The sequence below is a fragment of the Ceratotherium simum genome, chromosome 21 (assembly GCF_057802395.1).
Source record: "Ceratotherium simum simum isolate JZ-2026a chromosome 21, ASM5780239v1, whole genome shotgun sequence".
NCBI lineage: Eukaryota > Metazoa > Chordata > Mammalia > Perissodactyla > Rhinocerotidae > Ceratotherium > Ceratotherium simum.
In genome coordinates this window covers 6,352,457-6,367,726 of record NC_141920.1, presented here as the reverse complement: position 1 = coordinate 6,367,726, position 15,270 = coordinate 6,352,457, and the positions used below count along the sequence as shown (strand labels likewise).

At 54.7% G+C, this 15,270-nt stretch overlaps 1 protein-coding gene across 2 annotated transcripts in view; it reads right to left on the bottom strand.

The window, feature by feature from the left end:
* Nucleotides 1-11,986: 11,986 nt before the first annotated feature.
* The window catches only part of BMP7 (bone morphogenetic protein 7), an 89,157-nt gene continuing 85,873 nt past the window's right edge, over nucleotides 11,987-15,270 (bottom strand). For both annotated transcript variants that reach the window (XM_087445090.1, XM_004430245.3), the window contains one exon: nucleotides 11,987-14,054. In XM_087445090.1, the coding sequence (XP_087301216.1) occupies nucleotides 13,905-14,054 (150 nt within the window). In that variant the 3' untranslated portion in view covers nucleotides 11,987-13,904. The remainder of the gene's footprint in view (nucleotides 14,055-15,270) is intronic.

Below are 15,270 nucleotides of genomic sequence, written 5' to 3'. Positions count from 1 at the left end.
TTCAAAATTCAATTAACTCACCAGAACTTGTAAAATGAAAAAGACAGACATATCAAATGTTGGCGAGGATGTCGAGCAGATGGGACTCTCCTGTGCTGCTGGTGAGGATGTGGTGTCAACCATCTTGGAAAGAGTTTGCCAGAATAGACCAGAGTGGACAATTCACAAATCCTATGACCCAGCTCTGCTCTTCCCTTCCTGGGACTAGACCCACCAGAGGCACATGCATGTGTTCGCAAAAGACAGACAAAGAACGTTCATAGAGGCATTTTCTTATCAGCTGGAAACTGGAAATTACCACATGCCAATCAGCAGTAGACAGATTTCCTACATTCACATTTGGAATATTACACAGTGACGAAGATGAACAAGCTACAAACACGACATGATGGGTAAATCTTATAAACATGATGTTTATTAAATCTTATAAACAAGAGGTCAGACACACAGGAACAAGTGTGTCTTATACTATTTTGTTTGCGTGACTTTCGAAAACAGGCAAAACCAACCTACAGAGTGAGAATTCAGGGCAGTGGTTTCCCTGGGGCAGGGCGATGACAAGAAGGGGTCCTCTGGGGACCGTGATGCTGCTTCTTGATTTGCTGCAGGTGCAGAGACGGTCACTCTGTGTGCACTTGGTGAATGTTCACTCTCACAAGTGGTGCCCTGTTCTGCATGGATATCGTTCTTCAGTAGAAAACTAGAAATGAGTACATCACACACTCTTCATTGTGTTTCCCTCGTTCAAGGGGTCGTGGGGACTGGGTGACTCCCCTTGTCATCCTGTCTCAGCTGAAATGTCGCCTTCTCAGAGGAGCCGTCTCTGAAAACCTGTCCCAGTGGGCCAGTGGTACCTGCTCCGCTTGTTGGTGGTTTGTCACTTGCTTGTTAGGTTCCATTGGTTGATTGTTTCTTATCCGTCTCCCCTCCCAGCCTGCGAGCACGGGAGGTGGGACCCTGTCCGTCTTTCTCCCTCCTGCACGTCCTGTTTCTAGAACAGTGCCTGGTGCAGGGCCAGAGCTGACGACGTCCTTTTGAGCATTGGATGTTGAACGGACCAGTCAGACATTTGTGAACAGCACAGAGTTGTGGAAACATGTGCAGTGTTTTATGTCCAGTGAGAGGAGAAGGTTGGATTTATGGGTGATTTTTTTACCTTTTCCTGTGGGCTGTTCTTTATTTCCAAATCTAGGGTTGGGCATCTGATGATGAGCCATGGGCAGCCAGACAAAGGCTAAGGCACGACATTGAAGAAGAGCACCCCGTAGCCAATGGCAGGGCAGAGGTCACAGCTGGGCAAAGGCTGGGCGGACATGCCGCCCAGGCTGAGTCCACCCTGCATCCGGGTGCTCACAGGCCCTGCCCTGGCCGAGGACACGTGGGCAGAGGCAGTGGCAGTCCCTGTGCACACATGACTCTTGGTGGGTGTCACGGACCCGGGTGCCAGGCTCCACTGCGACGTCACGCCTGCACAATCAGGCACGGAGCCCGCTGGACTATTTATACTTCTGGAATGTCACCAGGCCGGCTGGGAAGCAAAGACCCTTGCGATGCATCAAGCCCACGGCCGCCACCGTGTCTCGGCCCAGGGCTTCCGCGAGGCCCGCTCAGCGTTATCAGCAGGCCACTCCGGAGATAAGGAGCCGCCGCTTGGCCCCGCTAATGGTATTATTTTAGGGACCACTCAGAGGACAGGATAGGATGGGGGCCCAGGTCATCTGTCATCCTTTCCTTCATCGCCATGCTAACCAAGGGTGGAACAAAGGGTAGCGCTTGTTTGGGGAGCTGGAGAGGCTCCACTGAGCGGAAAATCATCCTCCCCAAAGGCAGCCGGGAAAGGAATCCGCTCAGAGTGACTATTTCCATTCCCTTCCCAGCACCTCCGGGCGACGCACCCACTCACAGGCCAAGGGGCAGTGCCAGGTGGGGGGCAAAGCTGTTGTCTCTAACTCTGGGCTCGACGGAATGGGCAAGATGATTTCTACTAAAACCTCCTAAAATAGAGAGATATTGGGTCTGGATTCGGTTAGAAAGGGTCAGAGCTCAAACATGTAATTTCTCTGTTGGCTTTAGCGATTGAAACGATTTTTATTCAGCATTTCTGTAACTTAATGAAGGTGGACACGCGCCATTGAGGCTCAAGCTCAAGGGGGCGACCTCTGAGCAAACTGGCCCACGTGTCTGCCCCTGTTCCCCCTACCCCCCGACACACACACACACACACACACACACACACACACTTTTCTTGGGGATTATTCAGTCTGTTACTCGGCAGCTTGCTAGTGGCATTAAATACTGATGTGAGTTTGGGAGAACACGGATCTAGGTCGGATTCGTCGTCCCTCATTTCCCCAGCCACTTCGGTTCCTGGAGCAGGAAAAGGGGGGAAGACAGCTGGGGGTCCGGGAGGGGAGCCGGCGGCCAGCTCACCGCTCCGTGGAGCACACTCCGGGGCACACCTGAGAAAACGGGTCACTGGTGATCCAGTGCTGCCCACCCGCCAAAGGAGCCCACCAGATGGAGCCGACCGGGAGCCCCAACTCTAAGCCTGAACTGAGGGGCGCCGAGGGCCAGGTGAAGGCCGTCTCCAAGGTCCTTCAGCTCCCGGAGCAGAGCCCAAGTCTCCTGGTTCCAGGCCTGTTAACAACATTAATGACACTTATTCATCAAAACATGTCAAGGGAGCTCTGCTTTATGCCAAGCCCTGGGCACAGGGGACACCACAGTGACCCAAACAGACTAAAGTCCTTGCCCTCCGGAGGGTGAGATGGACAACAGCCACATAAATAAGTCAAACGTTTGGCTCGCCAGGTGGTGAAGAGCATGATGGAGAGCAGAGGCGGGGAGAAGGTTGGGGGGGCCAGAGGGAGACTGCGGTAACCAACAGGTCAGACGAGGCTCACGCACAAGGTGACTTGGGGCAAAGATCTGAAGGAGCTTAGGGAACAGCCTGCAGCTATCTGGAGGAACAGCGTTCCTGGCCTGGGGCAGAGCCAGGGCAAAGGCCCTGAGGCAGGCGCGCACCTGGGGTGTGGAGAATGGCAAAGAGGGTGGTGTAGCTGGAGCAGAGTGTGTGAGGGGAGAGATGGAGTGGGGGTGCAGGGGGCTGAATAACCGCCCCTCAAAAATGTCCATATCCTAATCCCTGGAACCTGTGATACGAACCTGTGTTACTTTGTATCAACTGTTTTCACTCACAACACTTCTGACACCAAATGTGTGGGTTTTTTCCCAGCACCAATTCTCCAAATCTCAGACACCAGCTGGGTGTCCTACAATCCAGTTAAATTCCGACACTAAGTCCCCAGAGTTAGCACAGACCCCACAGCTTAAGAGCTCAGCCCCTACTTCAGACGAGTTGCAAGGCCTAGGTTGCCACCTTTCCCTCTGACCAACTGCCTACAAATCGGGGTTTCCGTGACTCCCTCCTCAGGTTTGATAATTTGCTAGAACGGCTCACAGAACTCAAGAAGTCACTTTACTTACTATTACTGGTTTATTATAAAGGCTGTAACTCGGGAGCAGTCAAATGGACGAGCCGCACAGGGCAAGGAGCAGGGCAAGGGGCGGGGCCTCCATGCCCTCCCTGGGGTTTGGACGCATGTTCCACTCCGTGGGCGTGATCCAGTAAGTCCCTGGCCCTTGGTGATTGACCCCATCCCCAGCCCCTCTCCACCCCAGAGGTCAGGGGGCGGGGCTGAAAGGCCCAACCCTCTCGTCACAGGGTCCTTCCTCTGGTCAGTCAAGAGTCACCTCATTGGTGTGAACTCAGGTCTGGTTGAAAGGAGCTAATTATGAAAAACAGATGATGCTCCTAAAACTCCTGTTCTTTCCATCACTCAGGAAACGCCATGGGTTTTCGAAGCTCTGTGCCAGGAACGGGGACAAAGACTAAATATCTATTTCTTGTTATACCCCACCTTGCAAAAGGGACTCTGCGGATGTGGTTGAGTTAACATCTTGAGGTGGGAGGTCGTCCGGCCAATGTGGGTGAGCCCAGTGGAAGCACAGGGTCCCCGTACGAGGGAAGTGGGAGGATCCGAGGAGATGTGACAAGATTGAAGATGCTCCCCTGAAGCCAGTGAAGGGGCCACAAGCTGAGGAGTGGGGGGTGGGGGGGGCGTCTAGGAAATGGAAAAGGCGGGGCGCCTCCAGAGCCTCCAGAAGGAGCCAGCCCACTCTAGACCCCGGACCTCCAGAGCTGTAAGGGGATAACTCTGCATTGCTTTAAGGCACTGAGTTGGTGGTAATTTGTGACAGTGGTCACTGGAGACTGCGGGGGGGGGGAACATCCTGTGGTGCCTTTTTGGTTACTTTCCTCTGAGCAAGGTGGGAGTTTGTGAGGGTTTTGAGCAGAGGACACTTCTTTAATAGGGTCACTCAGATGGCTGCAACAAGCCAGGCGCCGAGATAAGAGCTCTGCTTTCATTGTCTCATTTAATGCCCCCGACGACCCTGAGAGGTGATTATTACTGTGCCCATTTTATAGAAGAGGAGACTGAGGCTTCCAGGAACTATGTGGTGGGCCCAAGCTCACTCAGCTCATGAGAGGCTCCAAATTCATCCTTTAGTAGGGCAGACAAGGTCCTCTGTCCAGTGGCTCCACTTGCTGTAGGAGTTTTCCCTAAAATAAATGCCCAGCTCTCTGCTCTCCCCCTCACTGCCTCCTGCAGGTCCCTACGGCCCCCCGAAAGAGGAGACGATGCCAGGGAGCAGACTCAGGAGCACCAGTCCAGCAGGCTGGACATCACTGGGGGTCTCCAGGAGGCAGAAGGGGGCTCCAACGCCCATTCCTTCCCTTTTTCAGTGGGGGGGGGGGTCCCTACATCAGTGGACCCCACCCCTCAAAACTCTCCCCTTAGCTCCCAGGCTTGGGCCTGTGGGCTTGACTGCAGTTTCAGTACTTCAGTGGTTCTCAACCGGGAGTGATTGTGTCCCTCAGGGGACATTCGGCAACGTCTGGGGACATTAGTGGTTGTCGCAGTGGGGGGATGCTACTGGCGTCTAGAGGGTGGGGGCCAGGGATGCTGCTGAACATCCCACAACGCACAGGACAGCCCGCAACAGAGAGTATCCGGCCCCAGCGCCAGGGGTGCCGAGGCTGAGAGCCCGGCTCACCCACCCCCTCCGGACGCCGTCGGCCCCCTCCCTCGGGGTCTGGCGCTCACCCTGCAGGCTCGGGCGCTGTGCGTGGGGTTTCTGTACACTGTGCCCTGCACACCTGTCACCTCCCCCTTCTCACAGCCCCCTCCACTGGCCCTGACTTGAGTGCCTCTGTTTTCTTTGGGCCCCAACACCGGCCATCGTGCCACCCTCTCCTCGACTGTTGATCTGCTCGCGCTCGCTCTGCGGCTGGGTGTGCCGTCCAGGAGAGGGGCCTCCTCGCCTCTGTTCACAGCACATCCTCAGTGCCCGGAACACTGTCCGCAGCGCGTAGGTGCTCAAAACGTGCCTGTTGGACAGTGAATGTGGCAGAATCCGACCCTGGGCCGGCCACCGGCTCCTTGTTCTCACCACTGGGCGCAGGACCAGGATCTGCGCAGCCCGGTGCAAACGGAAAATGCGAGGCCAAGAGGCGTTAAGAATTTCAAGAGGGCAACAGCAGGGCGTTCGACCAAACCCGGGGCCGTCGCGAGCACAGAGCCCCCATGACCGCCCAGGCCGCCGGCCCGCGAGGACGGGGATGGTTTGTACCGTCTTGCAACCCTGTTTGCCGGGGCTGGCACGGTGATTTGTGGCCACACGGCAGGGCTCACAGCACTGAGAGTAGGGCCAGCTCCAGGCCTGACGGCACGGAGTCGGGGGCTTGAGACCCTGCCCCGCCTCGGCCCGCCACCCCCTCCTGCTGGAGCGTGTCTGAGAGGGGCAGGCGGGGCAGAAGGACCGAGCGCGGCGGGGAGCGCTGCCTCCCAGCCAGGTGCACGCTGCCTCCGTCCAAACAGCTGTCGCCAGCTCCGAAGGCTTTGGAGGAGTCTGTGTTTTCCCTCTTCTATTTTTATTTCCTCAAATCTGAGACCAAGAGAGGCGAGTGCCAGAGTCCTGAAGGGGTCTGAGCCAGGAGGAATTGATCCACAGGCGAAGGGGAAATGTCTGCAAGAGGCCACAGTGAGTGCCCTTGGAAGGGACGGACAGACTCCCACCTGAGTGCGGGGCTGGGTCCCGTGAGAGAGGGTCCACCCTGCCGTCAGATGCCCCCCACTTAGGCCTGGGGCGGGGCTGCCTCTGCATCGCCCACCCTGAAGGATGCCGTTGTCAATGACGCCCAGGTGAACAGCGCCCCCTGGAGGTGTGCAGGGCCCAGCCCACCCACACGCAGCAAACATTCCACGGTGCCGCTTCCCCCTCCCTGCACCTTGGTCTAAAGCAGGAAGGGCGGTTGGCGCGCTCGGCTCCCAGGCCTGGCCCGAGGACCAGTGAGCTCGAGGGTAAAGCCCTTCGTGTGCCCTGGGCAGGGGCCCTGGGCCACAGCGAGAGCTCAGGAGCTTGTAGTGTGTTTTGCAAAGATCCAGACGGGTCATTCCATCATCCTTCGCAGGCACATCTGACAGTCGCTGGGGTGACAAGTGACTTTATAAAGAATTTGGGGACTATAGGTAATGACTCCGGTGCATGAGGGTTGCAACTCAAATTGTGCAGATCCCTTGGTGGGTGGGGGGACTCTCAGTGAAAAGACCCTGTATTCAGCGGCGGTCACTATTATTCTCTGCGGGCCTGCAGGCTGCCAGCACGCATTTCTATGTGCCAATTGCCTCAAACACCCTCTGTAAGGTGAGTCGTGCAGTGTAGCTGAGATCATGTGCAAGGCAGAACTCCACCACGGCCCCCAGGATTCCTGCCTGATATGTAATTATCACTCCCAAAGATGAAGGGATTTTGCTGTAATGTAACTACATTACAGCAGTAATTAAGTACAGTAATTAAGGCCCCTAATCAATTGACTTTGAGTTAATCAAAGGGAGATTATCCTGAGTGGGTCTGGCCTCATCAGGTGAGTCCTCAAAAGAAGTGAGAGAGATTCTCCTGCTGGCTCGCAAGAACTAGGCTGCCATGTGGTGAGAGGATACGTGGAAAGCACCCATCAGTGGCCTCTAGGAGCTGAGAGTGACCCATGGTTGACAGCCAGCAAGCACATGGCGACCTCAGTCTCACGACTGCGAGGAACTGTATTTGGCCGACAACCTGAAGGAGCCCAGAGGAGGACCCGAGGTCCAGGGGCGGGTGCAGCCACTGTCCCCTTGATTTTAGCCTGCAAGATCCTGAGCAGAGAAGCCAGCTACGCCCTGCCCAAACTTCTGATCCGTGGGAGATGTAAGATAAACGGGTGGTCATTTAAGCCACCAAGTTTGTGGTAATTGTTATGCAGCAATAGAAAACGAATATAGACAGCTAATTGCTGATCTCCAGCATCCATAAAGTCCTGAGAGCAACAGGCCCCTGACTGCTGACTTCCAACTGTGTACACTGCCACCCAGAATACAAGACTACAGTCGTGCGCTCTGTAATCACATTTCAGTCAACGGCAGACGGCGTATACGGACGGTGTCCCATAGATCAGTACCTGTAGCCCTGGTGTGTAGCAGGCTGTACCGTCTAGGTTTGTGTACGTGCACTCTACGATGTTCGCACGATGATGAAGTCGCCTCATGACGCGTTTCTCAGAACATCTCCCTGTCACTAAGTGACACATGACCGTGTACTTCTCAGCCTCCCCTGTGGCTAGATGCGGCCACGTCACTGTGCTTTTCCTAACGAGAGGTGAGTAGATATTTTGTGTCTGATCCTTGGGATAGCTGCTTAAAGGGAGCATACAGCCTACAGCCTAGATCATAGATATGATGGCTGGTGCTTCAGTAGCTGTTTTGGACCATGAGGTGGATTGTGAAGGTGAAGTCATGAATTAGGATGGCAGAGAAAAAAATGCAGGAAGAGACTAGATCCCAAACGGCACAGTGGAGTTGCCATCCTGACCTTGGACAGCTGACCTTCAGACTTCTTTAAATGAGAGAGAAATAAACTTTTACCTTGTTTAAGCCACTGTCATTTGGGGTTCTTCTGTTATATACAGCTGACCCTACTCCTAAGTACTCTAGGTGGACACCAAACCATCTCACAGATGAGGAAACTGAGGCACAAGAGGGTAGTAAGTTGCTTCAGGCAGAGGTCCCACAGCTAACTAAGTGCCTGAGCTGGGCTGGATCCAGGGCCCCTCTGCCCAGCAGGCACTGCCTCTGGCTCTGTGGCATCAGAATTCTCCTCCATCCCCAACGAGTATCTGTATGAAGGCGGCAGAGGTCTCCCCCAGGGGGTGAGTGAGTGTCCTCTTAGCTGCCTCCATGCGTGGACTGGACCAGGCCCCACTTCCCACCCAAATACCTCTGCAGGGTTGCCCCCCAAGATGAAGAGGAGGGAGAGGCTTAACTGGGGCAGGACGGATTAAAATGCCGCTTCCTCCTTGAAGCCCTCCCCTATTCCCTTACCCACCCCAACTCTTCTCATCATGTCCTCTCCCACCTCCTATGACCCCATGGCAAAGTCCCTCTGTGGCCCTCACAGCCATTCACATCTGGCTGGCTTCATTCCTGCCCGACTCACCGTGCTCCGGCTACATGGGCCTCCTCGCTCTTTCTCCAACCTGCTGAGCAAGCCCCACCTCAGGGCCTTTGCACGTACTGATCCCTCAGGTGGACATGCTCTTCCCTAGGGTGACTCCACCACCTTTCACCCGGAGTCCTTCCCTGACAACTCTTTCCGGAAAGCTTGGCTCCCGACCCCCCCACCCCCCGCTCGCTGCTTCCTCCTCACACTCAGCATCACTTGCCACCGAGCTGCTCACTGCCAGGGCGGCCTCTCCATCAGGCACAGTAGACACGGTGCCTGGTGCCCTTGGTACTTGTAGGGGCCCACAAAATTATTTTAATGTCTTTTAAAATCAGAAGATAAGAAATGAATATAATTCAGCCTGATTTATCTCATCTTTATACCAACGGAGTCATAAAATAGAATCAGTATTTTGCATGGAGGGGGGCCCACGCAGCCACGGCGTGGTGCCAGTTACCGCTTGTTCACTGTGCCCCATACATGAGCCCCTGGCACAGACGCTTTGCCTTGTCCCCCTGTGTCTCCAGTGCCCACAGCAGTGCTGGCACCCGGTGGACACACAGTGAATTAGTGAATGAGCCAACGAGGGAACGAATGCTTCTGGCCGAAGAGGAAGCTCGTGCTGCCCTGCTCCTGTAAAGGGCACCGCGCTCTGGCTGCCCTCGGCGGTGGTCGTCCTCATCTGTGGTCTGCCACTCCTGCAGGGTCGGCCCGGCCTGGAGTCCCTGCGCTTCCTCCGGCCGGCTGGTGGACAGCAGCTCTGGCGGTGCGTGGGTGAAGGGTCGGAACTGGGCGGGGAGCTGAGGCTGGGCTCCCGCGGCCCCTTCTCCAGCCTCGGGACAGGGCAAGGAGCTGCAGGGCTCACACCACCAGCACGGACGGCGGCCGGCAGGGTTGAGGACCAACTGAGGCTGGGTGGGAAGTGCCGTTAGGCCCCAAAATTCTGCGGCGGGAAAGGGGAACAAGTCCTGAGGAGAGTGACATGTAACCTCACTGTCGTGTGTCGAATGGTGGCCCCCCCGCAAAGCTGTCCACATCCGAATCCCTAGTACCTGTGAATGTGACCTTATTTGGAAAAAAAGTCTTTGCAGGTGGAATTAAGTTAATTAATTACTTAATTAAGTTTCCTTGAGATGAGGAAATCATCCTGGATTGTCTGGTAAACCCTAAATCCAATGGCTAGTGGCTTATAAGAGACAAGCAAAGGAAAGACACGTAGAAAAATGGAGAAAGCCGTGTGAAGATGACAGCAGAGTTTGGGGTGATGCAACCACGAGCCAAGGAAGCCGGCAGCCACCAGAAGCTGAAGACAAGGAAGGGTCTTCCCCTGGAGCCTCTGAGGGGAGCGGCCCTGCCGACACCCTGATTTTGGACTTCTGGCCCCCAGACCTGTGGGAATAAACATCTGTGGTTTTAAGTCACTCGTCTGTAGCAATTTGTTACGGCAGCCCCAGGACACTAATGCTCTCAGCTTCTCCAAAAGATCTGAACAGAGGGAAGGACTCAACATGTGTGTGAGGGAATTTTCTGAGCAGGTGGCCCCAGTGACCACTGCCAAGCCTCCCGGCCTCCCAGCAAGGTCCACACACGCCGGGCAACGGAGCAGCCACCAGAGGTGAGGCAGGCTCCACTGTAAAGCACGGGAGGCCGCGGGCCCCAGCGGGGGGCCGCTGAGAGTTCAGCATCCGCTCACGGAGGAAGGCCCTGGAGCAGCTTAGCAGCACGAGGGGCACCCCAGGCCTGAGCGTGTGGTCCAGGAACTCGGCACACACTCGGGGACTGACACACGGGACTGGGGAAGGATGCCGCGGGGGTCGGGGCTAGAGGCCGGGAATCCCCACATCTCACGAGCAGCCCCAGGAGATTCCAACTCGGGGAGCCCGGGGTGGGGCTTTGAGCCCAGGCTTGGGCTCAAATTCCAGTTCCAGTAATCATCAGCCGGTGACTTTGAGTCAATTCCTTCACGTCTCCGTGCCCTCTCAGCGTGGCTGGTGGTGATGTCAGGGCAAGCAGTGGGAACAAGGGTACCTGACTCAGGTGCCCAGTGGGCAGGATTGGGAGAAGAGGCAAGAAAAAATGCTCTAAGGTAGAAAATGAGCAAGAGAGGTGGAAACCAGGAGGGGGGAACGGTGAGGGCAAAAGATGAGGCCATGCGTGGTGCTACAGCCACAGACACACCTGCCTACAGGGACCCAACTAGGAGCCAGGGGCGACCAAGACCGTTTGCCCTCTCCTCCTCTTCCCCAAGTGTGTGGCCTCTCAGCTTTTACTTTCCTACTCTTAATAGAGACATGGGTACCATGGGCACCAATAAATAGCTGGCTACAATTTTAAAACAGCAACTGACATTCGCCCCTTTGTGAGAGAGGCAATAGCGGGTAGCGGAGACTGTGGCAACAACTACTCTGGCTCTAGCCAAGAGCTCCCACGCAGGAGTGGGGCCCAGAGTGGCCAGATCTACCAACTTCTTAAGAGAAGCCAGAATTTGGGATTTTTTTCATCCCAATCTTCTGATTTTCAAAAACATGTTGGCAATAAATTCACTTTTAAGAAAACGTATAAACACTGTGCAGAGGGAATCAGACACGTCTGCAGGCCGCATCTGGCCCTCCAGTCTGTGGCTCTGGTCTTCGGCCTGGAAATAGAACAAAAGCGAAGTCGCACGTCAGGACAATGACAGGAGAGTTTGGAAATCGCAGGGGCTGGAAGTTGTTAGGAGCGGCCGCTTTGTTTGAGGCGATGGGGGAAGAGGGAGCAGCCTGGCCAAGTACGGGCCCGGATTCTAACATCCATCAGGTGACCTGAGTGTGCACTTCAAAGCGAAAAGGGACCAAGACGCTGCTCCCTGCTGCACAGCTGAGGGCTGCTCAGTGCACAGTCAGGCAGCAGGCCCCTGGCTGCCTTCCCCGGGCCCACTGGGGGCCGTCCACGGCAGGAACTGGGAGCCAACAGCAGCCCCAAACCACAGAAATAGCGTGCCCTGGACAATGTCGGCTCCCGGGCCTGGGCGGCTTTGGGGTGTACACTCCCCCTGCCTCTGTCTTCTCTCTTGGGCCTCTGTTTTATTGGGATGACTAAATCTTTCAACTATGTTAGCAGTAAACACAACTAATTTACCCCCCGCCTCTTTGAAACAGCTGCTGACAGCTGCACTGTAATTCAATCAAGGATCTTTGTAGTCGAGCCTACCAAACTCCCATTTGTTGTTTGATTCCATCTCTCCTGCTCCGAGCCCACACAGCTGCACCAAATATTGATGAGCACCCCTCTCTCCCCAGGGCCTGGATGATCAACAGCGTGTTCACGGTGGGGGCCAAGACGGAGAGCTCTTAGCAGACCGAGAACGCCAACATCTAGGAGTTGAGAGAAAAAACAACACACACAGACATACACAGGCCCAAGGACCAGAACCAAATGTCGCCTTTTATTGCAAAGTCAAAACCCTTTATTTTGTCTGTTTGTACAGAATTTTTGCTGAGGACTGCTCTATGCAACAGCTGAAGGTACATTGGTCCGACCGTTAATAAATAGTCTTAAATAAGAAAACAAACAGTTTGGAGGGAAGCGAGCTCATCGTCCCAGACAAGGGATTGAGGAGGGTCCAAGAGCTTCAGATGGACATAAATAATTTCTTTGTTTTGTAACAACTATTTACATGTTTCAATGTACAAATGATGCTAACCAGAGGCCGGCTGGGGCCCACGCAGTGAGAAAACTTGCACCAAGAGCGAATCACACACAAATCCCCAGATCTGCCAACAGACAAAACAAAATATAACAGAAACAGAGACTCTTCCCGTTGACCAGGCAGAGTGAAGCCTGCAGCCCAAGCTACTAAAGAAGAAAAAAAGAAAAGAAAAGAAAAACAGGGCCCCAGTGTTTCTAGGAACCAACTTAACCAAGGTGGAGAAACAGTTCCCCACTGGACAGGACTCCAGAGGCCACAGCCTCGCCTGGACAACAGACAGCCTGGGCCTCCCCACCGCCTTGTGGGCAGCTGGAGGCTGGGTGCGACCATTCAGGGGACCCACTGGCCAGGGCAAGGGAGGCTTGCTCCAAGAGCCATGTCAGAAATGGCACCCATAGTCAGGACCCTTGATTAAGGTGTCACTTTCAGAAGGGCTTTTAGATCCTTCCATTTGAGATTCGCATCCAGCACACCTGCACCTAGCAGACCTCCCACTGTGCCATCTTTCCCTTACTTTAAGGAGCCAATCATTTCAGAGCCTCAGTAGAGGTCTGCAAAGGAAAAGAGGTGGCCACGTGGGGAGGCCCTTGTCAGAACCCAGACTTCAGGACGAGATCAATGAACAAGGGAGGGGCCCACCGAGATGGACAGGACCCCTGCCCACCCACCTGTCGAGGGCGAGGCTCCCTTGTGCTTCTGGAAATAGGGCCGTGTTGGCCGGAGTTCAGGGTCGAGTTTCAAGTTCTGTCCTGAACGCGGGCCCCCTCCTCTCCGCTGTTCCATTGATTTCCTACCTCGAGGAGAGCTGGAAAACCAATTCCAAACGTCTCCCAGGGCTTGACAGGCCTATTTTAATTCCTGCCATCACACCCCCAGCTGAAGGACGGGACACATTTTTCCTTCAAGGACAACACACTCCCTCCTCCAAGCAGAAATTGGCCCTTCCCTCTCCCAGCCGAATCTCGGGTTTGGGCAAGTCTGCGTAAACCGTGGGCCCGAGAGCCTCAGACCGACACCGGGCTGCAGAGGACGGGGCCTCCGCGCCCTCCGCCGGCCACGGCTGCTGTTTATGACATCAGAGCCAAGCAAGAAATGGGGATAAGTTGTTTACGAAAATATATCTGTAACATCCTAACCATTTTCATTCATTCGTTTTATTGTGACACTTATTACAGGAACTTCCGACTCGGTTTTGCTCTAGCACGGACGCAAACGTGCCCACCCCTCGCCGCGCCCCCTTCCCCCCCGCTGGCTGCCGGGTGGCCTGGCTGAAGGGCGCTCCCAATTTCCCCTGGGACGAGTCAGTGCACGGCTGACACTCACGGCCAATGATCGTGGCCGGGCCATTTTTCTTTACATATTTTGTTTCCTGTTAGGTTTGCCTGCAGCAGCTTGTAGGATCTTGTCCATAGGATGCCAACGAAAAACTGATCAAAAGCCATTTGCCTCTCAAATCCCTTAATTCTCCTACACCGCTAAGGTTGGGGAGGGGCGGGAGGGTCTTGAAAAGGCGCCGGGTCTGCTGTGCCTTGCCAAGGCGGGTGGTGGGAGACACTGGGCGGTGGGAGACCAGGATCCCGGAGAACATGGCCCCAGAGGGTCTGACTCCCAGGAGGTGTTAGTGGCAGCCGCAGGCGCGGACCACCATGTTCCTGTATTTCTTCAGGATGACGTTGGAGCTGTCGTCAAAGTAGAGGACGGAGATGGCGTTGAGCTGGGTCGGCGCGCAGCACGGCTTGGGCACGGTTTCCGGGTTGATAAAGTGGACCTGCAACACACACCCAAATGCCGGCAGTGGTGAGAAGCTGTGAGTCACTCCCCCAGCCTTATTTCCATAAGGAACACGTGCAGCATGGGCCAAATGACCGTAGGTGACCGTCCCCAAGCACTCCCAGTTCTAAGCACGTTCCAGAGAACTCACTCAGTTCTGGGATTGCCCTGTTTTACAGACAAGGGAACCAGAGCACAGAGGTCTACACAGCACACAGCTGGGAAGTGAGTGGCCAGATCAGACTTTGGGGCCAGGTCACTCCCTGGTGCGAGGCTGTCCTGTGCACTGCAGGACGTTGAACAGCATCTCTGGGCTCTGCCCACTGGAAGTCAGAGCACTCACCCCCAACCCCCAATTATGACAACCAAAAACGCCTCCAGATGTCATATTTGCCCTAGGGGCAAGATGCCCCAAGTTGAGACCACTGGGCTGAACCAGGTTCGCCCGCAGGTCAATTCCCCCCACGTGTTTTTGTGCACAGTTTTATTGGCACACGGCCACGCCCATCCATTTACCTAGCGTCTATGGCTGCTTTTGAATAGTTGCAACAGAGACCTTATGACTCTCAAAGTCAAACATATTTACTCTCTGGCCCTTTGCAGAGAAAAGCTGCTGACCTCTGGGCTAGACCTGTCCCGTCCAAGAAAAATATGATGCAAGTCACACACGTCATTTAAAACGTTCTCGTAGCCACATTTAACAAGATGGAAAAGAAACAGGTGAAATTAATTTAACCCAGCACTTCAAAAATATTATCATTTCAACATACACTTAAAATAAAAAAATTATTAATGAGATATTTTACCTTTTTGTACTAAGTCTTCAAACCCGGTGTGTATTTTATATTTACAAAACATCTCGAGTTGGTCTGGCCACGCTTCAAGCGCTCACGAGCCACACAGAGAAGTGGTTACTGTACCGGATGGTGCAGGACCAGACTATACTAGACTATCCTGCCTCTTGAGCAATCAAAGAAGAAGAAAAGAATTTGGGCAAACACTTGGGTGGATGTCAATAGGAAAGCAGGGGGTCCAGAGAGTAAGAAGGCAGAAAGAAGCCGTCCAGTCGCTCAGGTTACTGCTCCTTGCACGCGGGCTCCTGTGCACTTTACAGAGGACGAGGGTCAGAGGGCAAAGAAACTCAAGTGCCTGCAGGGGCCACACAAGCACCACTGACGAGTGAAGCAGCCCGGGAGAAGGACAGTAGGGAATAG